Here is a 13,132-nt window from a genome sequence, read left to right on the forward strand (position 1 = left end):
GCTCAAAAAATTTCACCCATAGAAATATCATTTGATCTTTGGTACCATTGGTACTATTTGTATTAGTCCCAGGCATAAATACCAATGCTGCTGCTTGCTCTTCACCATTTTTATCTTTTGCCTCCCAAAAATATCCACCTTGAGTTACATTTTTCTTTGGTCCTGCTACTCTATTTTTATTAGACTCATCCTAGTTCATTTTATGCCTGTAGGCCTTGGCCCATTAAACCCTTTAAATCAATTATGTACAAATGATCTTTTATTTTGATCCTCACTAGGACCCTGTTGATACCTTTGTGGTGAGCTGGGACATGCCAGCAGCTACCACTGTACTAGTCGGTCCTCCACAGACTGAGAGGACCAGGAGTGGTAGGTTTCCTGTTGATTTATTCACCTGTAGGACAGATTACAGAAGGTGAGGGTATTGGACTTAGAGACTGATATTTTAGAAGGGGACAGGTTTATGCAATTTTGCTATTTTTTTTTTCCTTTTGTCTGCCTTTGAAAAAGAAGGAAGAAAACATGTATTGCGTTCCGAACTCTGTATTTGGTCCTTTAGTTAGGTATGTTAGCTGGTTTTTTTTGTTTGTTTGTTTTTGTTTTGTTTTTGAGATGGAGTCTCACTCTGTCACCTGGGCTGGCATGCAGTGGCGTGATCTGAGCTCACTGCAACCTCTGCCTCTTAGGTTCAAGCGATTCTCCTGCCTCAGCCTCCCAAGTAGCTGGGATTACAGACATGGGTCACCACGCCCAGCTAATTTTTGTATTTTTAGTAGAGATGGGGTTTCACCATGTTGCCCATGCTGGTCTTGAACTCCCAACCTCAGGTGATCCACCTGCCTCGGCCTCCCAAAGTGCTGGGATTACAGGAGTGAGCCACCACACCCAGCCAGGTATGTTAGCTGTTTTATTTTGTCTTTAAATGGTAACTGTAGTAATTAAACTATGTATAGCGCCTTGTAGTTGACAACATGAATTCATATGTATTATTTCATTTATCTTCACAACCATCCAGAGATGAGGAGATGAAAACTCTAAGACCTCCCAGCTTCCAAATAGCAGAGCCAGTCCTCAAATTTATTGCCTAGCCCAAATTCTGTGCTTCTTCACCCAGGCCACATTGCTTCCACATAGTTTCCCTTCAGTTGTAAGTAGTAGAAAAGTAGGACTCCAGAATCAGTATCCTTACATAAACAGCTCAGTACATGAGAGGCAGTTGTGAGACTGGAAAATGGATGGGACTAGACTGTGAGGGTCCATGCTTGCTTGCTGAGGCTTTATATTTTCTTTCATTTCAGGATGGCAATGGCACGGAGAACAATGTTCCAGAAGGGGGAAGTGCATAACAAACCATCAGGTTTCTGGGGAATGATAAAAAGTGTTACCACTTCAGCATCAGGAAGTGAAAGTATCCTTTGTCCCTCTGCTTGATTCTTTTTCTTAACTCTGGACCAAGAGCAAAAGAAAAAAAGTAGTGTTGGGATAGTCCCTTCTAAGGTACCTGACTACCTCAGAGTCCAAACTCCTAAGAGCTAGGCTTAGGAAATACCATGTGTACAGTCATCTTTCCAGCACCTGCACAATATCATAAAATCATTGTCTTTGAGCTGAAGCGGTCCTAAAAAGTCAGCCTTTCCATTTTACAGATGAGAAAATAGACCCAGAGAGGTTAAGTCACACAGTGGTTTGTGGCAAAGCTAGAAACATAACTGTGGTCTCCTCTTCATAGTTCTTTCCACTACACTATTACATTTCTCAACTCTGAAAAACCACCATAAAGCATAATGGCTACCTAAAATAAAAGGCCCATTTCTAAAGTAGTTAGTATTCCTAAACAAATTTTAAGTAGCTCTGCTTCTCCAGTGACATTTTGGTTTAAAGAATCAAGGGGAGGCTGGGCGCAGTGGCTCATCCCTGTAATCCCAGCACTTTGCAAGGCTGAGGTGGGCAGATCACTTGAACCCAGGAGTTCAAGACAAGCCTCGGCAACATGACAAAACCTCATCTCTACAAAAAACACAAAAATTAGCCAGGCCCAGTGGCATGTGCCTGTAATCCCAACTACTCAGGAGGCTGAGGTGGGAGGATTGTTTGAACTTGGGAGGCTGAGGTAGGAGTGAGCCCAGATCACGCCACTGCACTCCTGCCTAGGCAACAGAGCTAGACCCTGTCTCAAAATAAAAAAGAAAGGATAAAGGAGATTTGATTAATAGATTAATAAATTGTTCTTTCCTGATTGGTTATGATGTTGAACTACTTCCCAAATTATGTAACCAAATTTCTGTGTGGCTCTGGCGCTATTAGGTCAAAACTTTGGGGAACTAAGCATGAGATAGCATACTCCTGTTTCCTTCTCTGTCCCAGGGAAATACAAATTCCCTTTTGCCTCAATTAGAGAAGGATGTCTATTCTTGCCACAAATTGTGATTTATGTCCTGGTGTCAAATGAAGATAAGAATAAGATCAAAGAAAGGCAAGATGATTGTGGAAGAGAAAGAAAAAGGATTAATTTAGATTTATTTAACCAAGAAACGTTTATTTCGTATCTCCTATTTCCAGGCTGAGTGCTAAGAAATAAAATGATGAGTAGAGTATAGCCTTTCTCCTCAAGGAGCTTACCCTCTAATCATGGGAGAGACAGACATGTAACTAGTTAAACCATATTGTTTGGTGGCTTGAACCATGCCAGTAGTAGCCACTATTAAGGAAGGAACTGAAGGGCACTTACTGATTTTGGTAATAGTGGGAAAAATCAGAGAGGAGGGAGGATTTAGATTGAAGTATGTGCTTCTATTTTAGAAGGGGCTGTATTTACAATGTTTATTACTTAAAAGTTCATAAAAGCCAATAATACGGGTTTGAGCTGTGTTAGTGATGAGTTAACAAACATATCAGGATTATTTAACCTCCCTGAGCCCCTGTTCTCTAAATGGGAGAATAATAACTCTACCTGATTGAGTTCTTGGAAAATAACATAGTGTAATGGAAAGAGCAGGCTTTGGAGGAAAAGAGGATTTGACTTTGCATCTCTATCAATTAATTGTGTGACTTTGAGCAAGTTATTTAACTCTCTGAGCTTCACTTTCCTTATGTGCAAAATGGATAACACCATGGCATAAGACAATCCCATGAAGATAAGATATAAAAGAAGATAATGTTTGAAAAGAAATAAGGTAATGTCTGTAAATCCTAGCCTATATTAGAACACAGTAAAGTATTAGTTCCCTTTTCTAACATTATATTCAGATAATGTAGGAGAAAGCTATGCTTTATTATAGTTATTATTGTGTAACTATTTACAATCTTGAACATTACATTTGACTTAATCTAACTAGATAAATCAAAAAACAAATGAAACCATCTGTTTGAGCTGCTTGACTTAAGAGAAACTGAGTGGTAATTGTTTGGTGGCAATGCTCTTGATGGAGAAGCTTTTACACACCTGCGTCAGAGGTTGGGAAAGTTGCTCTGAAGTAGCGCTGCTGGCTATGAAACAGGAAATTGAGAATACAGGCAACTCCGGGAATCCACTGTAGGAAAAACCAAAAGTATATGCTTTCTCATTGCCATTTCTTGAAATTCCTATGTGATTAAAACCTTGATGCCCATTCTGTGCCAGATCTTACTCTTATTCAACAGGAAGTGGATGCTTTGGAAGAATTAAGCAGGCAGCTTTTTCTGGAAACAGCTGATCTATATGCTACCAAGGTACAGAGCAAGGAAACTGAAGTGTGGTTTTTACCAATATTATTAAAGAGAGAACAAGACTAAATGGCTTTTTAGATTTCTCTGTGGCCAAGCAAGAGATACCTCACAGCTTCTATATCAGCCATGAAGCATTAGGGATAAGGGATCTTCACTCTTCATGAAATTGCTCCTGTCACTAGCAAAATCCTTAATGGAACACTCTCAAAAGTAGCAATTGGTGGGATAGTCAGAAGAGGCTTTTCAACATTTAGGAAGGTGGCACGTACCACCTCCTACTAACCTGGGATAAAGATGGTAGCTACTTTTATTCCTTTATAAGTTAGTAATATTATAAGAGCAGTAGACACTTATCTGCCATGGATGGCCTAGCCCTATTTTAAAGGATCCAGATCAATAAGTGTCGAAACTGTAAGAAGTAACTTTCCTATGTACACCTAAAATAAAATATAATTTAAATGTGCAAAATCTGTTAGTGAAGATTGCAAACTTTTAATTCTTTTTGAGGATAACTTTACAGGAGTAACCTTATAGGACAGAGGTTAACATAGGCTTTGGAAACAGATAAACCTGAGCCTACTCACCAGCTGTGTGACTTTGAGCAAGTTATCGAACCTCTCAAAGCCTCAATTTTCTCATCTGTAAAATTAAGATAATAGAACGTATCTCATAAGAGTTGTTATGAAGATTAAGTGGATAATGCATGTAAGATGTTTATCCCAGTCTCTAGCTAAAAGCAAGCATTCAGTAAATGCTGGCCACAACTACTGTTATTAGTTTAATATTATTACAATGTATGGTTTTTTGACTTAGCCTGAACAGTGATTCATAGAGGGAAGAATACTTGTGTTGAATATAAATTTATATTTTGCTGAAAACTATGTTTTGTGTTTGTTTTCCCCCAGGAGAGAATAGAATACTCCAAAACCTTCAAGGGGAAATATTTTAATTTTCTTGGTTACTTTTTCTCTATTTACTGTGTTTGGAAAATTTTCATGGTAAGTATGTTATTTTTAATTATCAGAGTTTAGATGTTTTTTCCTGGTAGTGGCAGGGAGATAAGAGTGGATTTGACTGATATATTGAACTAAATTCCAAATGTGATTGCATCAACAGAGAGCATGATCTTCCACATCTCTGGGCTTCATTCGTTATCCTCTCTCCTTTTTAGATTACATAGAAAAGGAAGGTTGCATTTTTCTTCTGTCAGAAATTGTTAATAAGGCCTTAGTTTATGAAATATCTAAATTGAGGCCGGTCATGGTGGCTCATGCCTATAATCCCAGCACTTTCGGAGGCCAAGGCAGGCATATCACCTGAGGTCAGGAGTTCGAGAACAGCCTGGCCAACATGGTGAAACCCCATCTCTACTAAAAATACAAAAATTAGCTGGGTGTGGTGGTGGGCTGCCTGTAATCCCAGCTACTCAGGAGGCTGAGGCAGGAGAATTGCTTGAACCCGAGAGGCGGACGTTGCAGTGAGCTAAGATCACGCCACTGCACTCCAGCCTGGGGAGAGGGCGAGACTCCATCTCTCTCTCTCTCTCTCTCTCTCTCTCTATATATATATAGAATGTGAACATTTCTTATTTTGCATTCTGCTTTCTGTGTTACCCATGAGTACATAACTGTATATATAACTTCAACTTCTACCTTCAGCTCAGAAGTTACTTGTCCTTTTTAATTATGTGTATACCTAAAAAATTAAGTTCACAATAAATTCTAAAATGTATTTCCATAGATAAATTCATTTGCTGTACATATAGCTCTAATTCTTTTGTGGTTTTCTCATAATATTTTTTATGTACAGTATTTGTCTTTACCTCTGACTCAGGTATTAATGGATTTCAATGTGATTACAGAAAAGGCTGATTTGACTTCCTAGTTTGATGACTTTCCTACTGGGTTTGTGTTTGTGCAAAGAGGAGCTTTGTCAGCTTGTTAATTTTGATCAATGTAGATGAATGAGGATTTTCATTATATAAAGGATCTAGTGTTACAATAAATTGATGTCAATAATACTCAGATGACATTTTAAAATCTGGATTCATTCAGTGGGAGATAATGAATGAAGATAGTATGTTCAGTTAGCAAAGCTACTAAAAGATATTTTCCTAAGATGCAGCCTTTAGGGAAGCATGTCTTTTTTTTTTTTAGATGGAGTCTCACTCTGTCACCCAAGCTGTAGTGCAGTGGTGTGATCTCGGCTCACTGCAACCTCTGCCTCCTGGGCTCAAGCAATTCTCCTGCCTCAGCCTCCCGAGTAGCTGGGATTACAAGCAGGCACCACCACGGCCAGCTAACTTTTTTGTATTTCAGTAGACATGGGCTTTCACCATGTTGCCCAAGGTGGTTTCGAACTCCTGAGCTCAGGCAATCTGCCCGTCTCAGCCTCCCAAAGTGCTGGGACTACAGGCGTGAGCCATCACACCCGGCCTAGGGAAGCATGTCTTTTTTTTTTTTTTTTTTTTTTTTTTTTGTGAAGACGGAGTCTCTCTCTGTCTCCCAGGCTGGAGTGCAGTGGCATGATCTCGGCTCACTGCAACACCTCCGCCTTCCAGATTCAAGTGATTCCCCTGCCTTAGGCTCCCAAGTAGCTGGGACTACAGGTGTGTGCCACAACGCCCGGCTAATTTTTTGTATTTTTAGTAGAGACAGGGTTTCACCGTCTTGGCCAGGATGGTCTCGATCTCCTGACCTCGTGATCCGCCTGCCTCAGCCTCCCAAAGTGCTGGGATTACAGGCGTGAGCCACTGCACCCAGCCAGCATGTCATTTTTTAACAGGTTTATTGGGGTATAACTGATATGTAAACCGAACATATATTTATGTACAACTGGGTACATTTTGACATACATATATACGTATGCAACAACCATCACCACGGTCAAGACAGAGAACACATCCATCCATCACTGCCATGAGATTCCTGAGATTCCTGGTGTCCCTTTGTAATGCCTCTCTCCCACACCTCTAGTCCCCAGACGACTGCCAATCTGCTTTCTCTCATTATATATTAGTTTGTATTTTCTAGAATGTTATATAAGTAGAATCCTACAGTATGTATCCTTTTTCTGTCTGGCTTATTTTACTCGGCATGATTATTTTACATTTTATCCATGTTATGATTTGTATCAGTAGTTTATTCTTTTGTATTGCTGAGTAGTGTTTCCGTGGTTTGGACATGCCACAATTTTGTTTGTCCATTCATCTGATGATGAATATTTGGTTGTTTCCAGTTGGGGGATATTACAGATAAAGTTGCTCTGAACACTTGTGTACAATTTTGTGTATAGACGTGTGCTGTCTTTCTCTTGAGTAGGCACTTAGGAGTGGAATGTCTGGATCATATGGCAGATGTAATGTTTAACTTTTCCAAAAAAATTGTATCATTTACATTTCCACCTGCACTGTGTATGAGTTTCAGTTGTTCACATCCTCACCAACACTCTATATGGCCAGTCTTGCTAATATTAGACATTCTAATAGATACGAGGTGATATTGCATTGTGGTTTTAATTTATATTTTCTTAATGTCTAATGATATTGAGCATCTTTTCATGTGCTTTTTTTCCCACCCATATTTTTTTTGGATGAATTATCTGTTCAAATCTTTTGCCAATTTTTTTTTAAATTTTAAGTTCTGAGGTACATGTGCAGGATGTGCAAGTTTGTTACATATGTAAGTATGTGCCATGGTGATTTGCTGCATCTATCAACCCATCACCTAGGTATTAAGCCCAGCATCCATTAGCTATTTTCCCTGATGCTCTCCCTCTCCCTCCCCGCCTTCGACAAGTCCCAGTTTGTGGTGTTCCCTCCCTGTGTCTGTGTGTTCACATTGTTCAGTTCCCACTTATAAGTGAGAACATGTGATATTTGGTTTTCTGTTCCTGTGTTAGTTTGATGAGGATGATGGCTTCCAGCTCCATCCATGTCCCTGCAAAGGACATGATCTCATTCCTTTTTATGGCAGTATAGTATTCCATGGTGTATATGTACCACATTTTCTTTATCCGGTCTATCATTGATGGGCATTTGGGTTGATTCTATGTCTTTGCTATTGTGAATAGTGCTGCAGTGGACGTACATGTGTATGTATCTTTATAATGGAATGATTTATATTCCTTTGGGTATATACCCAGTAATGGGATTGCTGGGTCAAATGGTATTTCTGGTGCTAGGTCTTTGAGGAATCACCACACTGTCTTCCACAATGATTGAGTTAATGTACATTCCCACCAACAGTGTAAAAGTGTTCCTATTTCTCTGTAGCCTCACCAGCATCTGTTGTTTCTTGACTTTTTAATAATTGCCATTCTGACTGGTGTGAGATGGTAGCTCATTGTGGTTTTGATTTGCATTTCTCTAATGATCAGTGATACTGAGCTTGAGCTTTTTTTCATACGTTTGTTGGCCACATAAATGTCTTCTTTTGAGAATTGTCTGTTCATGTCCTTTGCTTACTTTTTAATGGGGTTGTTTGATTTTTTTCTTGTAAATTTGTTTAAGTTCCTTGTAGATTCTGGATATTAGGCCTTTGTCAGATGGATAGATTGCAAAAATTTTCTCCCATTCTGTTGGTTGTCTGTTCACCCTGATGATAGTTTCTTTAGCTGTGCAGAAGCTCTTTAGTTTAATTAGATCCCATTTGTCAATTTTTGCTTTTGTGGCAATTGCTTTTGACATTTTTGTCATGAAACCTTTGCCTGTGCCATGTCCTGAATGGTATTGCCTAGATTTTCTTCTAGGTTTTTTATAGTTTGGGGTTTTACATTTAAGTCTTTAATCCATCTTGAGTTAATTTTTGTATAAGGTGTAAAGAAGTGTTCCAGTTTCAGTTTTCTGCATATGGCTAGCCAGTTTTCCCAGCACCATTTATTAAATAGGGAATCCTTTCCCCATTGCTTGTTTTTGTCAGCTTTGTCAAAGATCAGATGGCTGTAGATATGCGGTCTTATTTCTGAGTTCTCTATTCTGTTCCATTGGTCTATGTGTCTGTTTTTGTACCAGTACCATGCTGTTTTGGTCACTGTAACCTTGTAGTATAGTTTGAAGTCAGGTAGCGTGATGCCTCCAGCTTTGTTCTTTTTGCTTACAGTTGTCTTGACTTGTACGGGCTCTTTTTTGCTTCCATATTGAATTTTAAAATAGTTTTTTTCTAATTCTGGGAAGAATGTCAATGGTAGTTTAATGGGAGTAGCACTGAATTTATAAATTACTTTGGGCAGTATGGCCATTTTCATGATATTGATTCTTCCTATCTGGGAGCATGGAGTGTTTTTCCATTTGTATGTGTCCTCTCTGATTTCCTTGAGCAGTGGTTTGTAGTTCTCCTTGAAGAGGTCCTTCACTCCCCTTGTTAGCTGTATTCCTAGGTATTGTATTCTCTTTGTAGCAGTTGTAAATGGGAGTTCATTCATGATTTGGCTCTCTGCTTGTCTGTTGTTGGTGTACAGGAATGCTTGTGATTTTTGCACATTGACTTTGTATTCTGAGACTTTGCTGAAGTTGCTTATCAGTTTAGGTAGCTTTTGGGCTGAGACGATGGGGTTTTCTAGATAGAAGATTATGTCATATGCAAACAAAGACAGTTTGACTTTCTCTCTTCCTATTTGAATACCCTTTATTTCTTTCTCTTGCCTGATTGCCCTGGCCAGAACTTCCAATACTATGTTGAATAGGAGTGGTGAGAGAGGGAGTCCTATCTTGTGCCAGTTTTCAAAGGAAATGCTTCCAGCTTTTGTCCATTCAGTGTGATATTGGCTGTGGGTTTGTTATAAATCACCCTTATTATTTTGAGGTATGTTCCATCAATACCTAGTTTATTGAGAGTTTTTAGCATGAAGGGATGTTGAATTTTATCAAAGGCCTTTTCTGTGTCTATTGAGATAATCATGTGGTTTTTGTCATTGGTTCTGTTTATGTGATGGATTACGTTTATTGTTTCGTGTATGTTGAACCAGTGTTGCATACTGGGGATGAAGCTGACTTGATCGTGGTAGATGAGCTTTTTGATGTGCTGCTGGATTTGGTTTGCCAGTATTTTATTGAGGATTTTCACATCAATGTTCTTCAGGGATATTGGCCTGAAGTTTTCTTTTTTTGTTGTTGTATCTCTGCCAGATTTTGGTATCAGAATGAGCTGGCCTCATAAAATGAGTTAGGGAACAGTCCCTCTTTTTCTGTTGTTTGGAATAGTTGCAGAAGAAATGGTATCAGCTCCTCTTTTTACCTCTGAATTCAGCTGTAAATCCATCTGGTCCTGGGCTTTCCTTGGATGGTAGGCTTATTACTGCCCCAAATCAGAACTCCTTATGGGTCTATTCAGGGATTCAACTTCTTCCTGGTTCAGTCTTGGGAGGGTGTATGTGTCCAAGAATTTATCCATTTCTTCTAGATTTTCTAGTTGATTTGCATAGAGATGTTTATAGTATTCTCTGATGGTTATTTGTATATCTGTGGGATCAGTGGTGATGTCCCCTTTATCATTTTTTTTGTGTCTGTTTGATTCTTCTTTTCTTCTTTATTAGTCTAGTAGTGGTCTATTTTATTAATCTTTTCAAAAAACTGGCTCCTGGATTCGTTGATTTTTTTGAAGGGTTTTTCGTGTCTCTATCTCCTGCAGTTCTGCTGTGACCTTGGTTATTTCTTATATTCTGCTAGCTTTGGGGTTTGTTTGCTCTTGGTTCTCTAGTTCTTTTAGTTGTGATGTTAGGGTGTCGATTTGAGATCTTTCTAGCTTTTTGATATGGGCATTTAGTGCTATCCATTTCCCTCTTAACACTGCTTTAGCTGTGTCCCAGAGATTCTGGTATGTTGTCTCTTTGTTCTCATAGTATCAAATAACTTCTTGATTTCTGCCTTAATTTCATTATTTACCGAGGAGTCATTCAGGAGCAGGTTGTTCAATTTTCATGTAGTTGTGTAGTTTTGAGTTAGTTTCTTAGTCTTGAGTTCTAATTTGATTGTCCTGTGGTCTGAGAGACTGTTATAATTTCAGTTCTTTTGCATTTGCTGAGGAGTGTTCTACTTCCAATTATGTGTTCAATTTTAGAGTATGTGCCATGTGGCACCAAGAAGAATGTATATTCTGTTGTTTTTGGGTAGAGAGTTCTGTAGATGTCTATCAGGTCCACTTGATCCAGAGCTGAGTTCAAGTCCTAAATATACTTGTTAATTTTCTGTCTCAATGACCTGTGTAACATTGACTGTGTGGTGTTAATGTCTCCCACTATTATTATGTGAGAGTATAAGTCTCTTTGTTGGTCTCTAAGAACTTGTTTTATAGATCTGGGTGCTCCTGTATTGGGTGTATATATATTTAGGATAGTTAGCTCTTGTTGAATTAAACCCTTTAGCATTATGTAAAGCCCTTGTTTGTCTTTTTTGATCTTTGTTAAAGTCTGTTTTGTCAGAAACTAGGACTGCAACCCCTGCTTTTTTTTGCTTTCCATTTGCTTGGTAAATTTTCCTCCATCCCTTTATTTTGAGCCTATGTGTGTCTTTGCACATGAGAGGGGCCTCCTGAATACAGCACACTGATGGGTCTTGATTCTTTATCCAGCTTGCCATTCTGTGTCTTTTAATTGGGGCATTTAGGCCATTTACATTTAAGGTTAAAATTGTTATATGTGATTTGATCCTGTCATCATGATGCTAGCTGGTTATTTTGCAGACTTGTTATTGTAGTTGCTTCATAGTGTCATTGCTTTGTGTACTTCAGTGTGTTTTTGTAGTGGCTGGTAATAGTTTTTCCTTTCCATATTTAGTGCTTCCTTCAGGAGTTCTTGCAAGGTGGTCACAAGTTCCCTCAGCATTTGCTTGTCTGAAAAGGATTTTATTTCTCCTTCACTTATGAAGCTTAGTTTGGCCAGATAGGAAATTCTGGGTTGGAATTTCTTTTCTTTAAGAATGTTGAGCTGGGCGTGGTGGCTCACGCCGGTAATCCCAGCACTTTGGGAGGCCGAGGCGGGCAGATCACGAGGTCAGAAGATCGAGACCATCCTGGCTAACACGGTGAAACCCCATCTCTACTAAAAATACAAAAAATTAGCCAGGCATGGTGGCAGGCGCCTGTAGTCCTAGCTACTCGGGAGGCTGAGGCAGGAGAATGGCATGAACCCAGGAGGCGGAGGTTGCAGTGAGCCGAGACTATGCCACTGCACTCCAGCCTGGGTGACAGAGCAAGACTCCATCTCAAAAAAAAAAAAAAAAAAACCAGAATGTTGAATATTGACTCCCAATTGCTTCTGGCTTATAGGGTTTCCACTGAGAGGTGCACTGTTAGTCTGATGGACTTCCCTTTGTAGGTGACCTGTCCTTTCTGGCTGCCCTTAACATTTTTTCCTTCATTTCGACCTTGGAGAATCTGATGATTATGTGTCTTGGGGTTGATCTTCTCATGGAGTATTTTACTGGAGTTCTCTGGATTTCCTGAATTTGAATGTTGGCCTGTCTTGCTAGCTTGGAGAAGTTCTGGCCTGTCTTGCTAGGTTGGGGAAGTTCTCCTGGATGATATCCTGAAGTATGTTTTCCAACTTGAAACGGTTCCGTTCTCCCCGTCTCTTCCAGGTACCTGAATCAGCTGTAGGTTCGGTATTTTTATGTAATCCCATAGTTCTCAGAGGTTTTGTTCATTCCTTTTCATTCTTTTTTCTCTCACCTTGTCTGCCTGTCTTATTTCAGCAAGATAGTCTTCAAGCTCTGAGATTCTTTCCTCTGCTTAGTCTCTTCAGCTATTGATATTTGTGGTTGCATTGTGAATTTCACATTGTGTTTTTCAGCTCCATCACATTGTTTATGTTCCTTTTTAAACGGGTTATTCTGGTTAACAGCTCTTATAATGTTTTATCATGGTTCTTGGCTTCTTTGCATTGGGTTAGAACATTACTCCTTTTGCTCAGCAAAGTTTGTTACTGCCCAGCTTCTAAAGCCTACTTCTGTCAGTGCATCCATCTCAGCCTCAGCCTTAGCCCAGTTCTGTGCCCTTGCTGGAGAGGTGTTGTGATCATTTGGAGAAGAGGCACTCTGGCTTTTTGAGTTGTCACCGTTTTTGTGTTGATTCTTTCTCATCATCCTCAGTTTATCTACCTTTGATTTTTGAGGCTGCTGACCTTTGGATGGGGTTTTTGTGGGGTCTTTTTTTGTTGATGTTGTTGTTGTTGCTTTCTGTTTGTTTGTTTTTAACAGTCAGGCCCCTCTTCTGTAGGGCTGCTGCCATTTGTTGGGGGTCGAATCCATACCCTACTCGCCTGGGTCCCTCTCGCACCTGGAGGTATTACCAGTGGAGGCTGCAGAATAGCAAAGATGGCTGCTTGCTCCGTCCTCTGGGAGGAAGCACTGACCTGATGCTGGCAGGAACGTTCCTGTATAAGATGTCTGGCAACCCCTGGTGGGGGGTCTCAGTCAGGAGGCACGGGATCAGGG

General features: G+C 39.7%; 1 protein-coding gene across 5 annotated transcripts in view; it reads left to right on the forward strand.

Annotated features, from left to right (window-relative positions):
• GPR89A (G protein-coupled receptor 89A) overlaps positions 1 to 13,132 on the forward strand; it is a 64,074-nt gene that overhangs the window by 36,050 nt on the left and 14,892 nt on the right. For all 5 annotated transcript variants that reach the window (XM_008951132.5, XM_034964491.3, XM_008951125.6 and 2 more), the window contains 3 exons: positions 1,299 to 1,408; positions 3,620 to 3,708; positions 4,611 to 4,703. In XM_008951132.5, the coding sequence (XP_008949380.2) occupies positions 1,299 to 1,408; positions 3,620 to 3,708; positions 4,611 to 4,703 (292 nt within the window). The remainder of the gene's footprint in view (positions 1 to 1,298; positions 1,409 to 3,619; positions 3,709 to 4,610; positions 4,704 to 13,132) is intronic.

Source organism: Pan paniscus, chromosome 1, assembly GCF_029289425.2.
Source record: "Pan paniscus chromosome 1, NHGRI_mPanPan1-v2.0_pri, whole genome shotgun sequence".
Taxonomy (NCBI): Eukaryota; Metazoa; Chordata; class Mammalia; order Primates; family Hominidae; genus Pan; species Pan paniscus.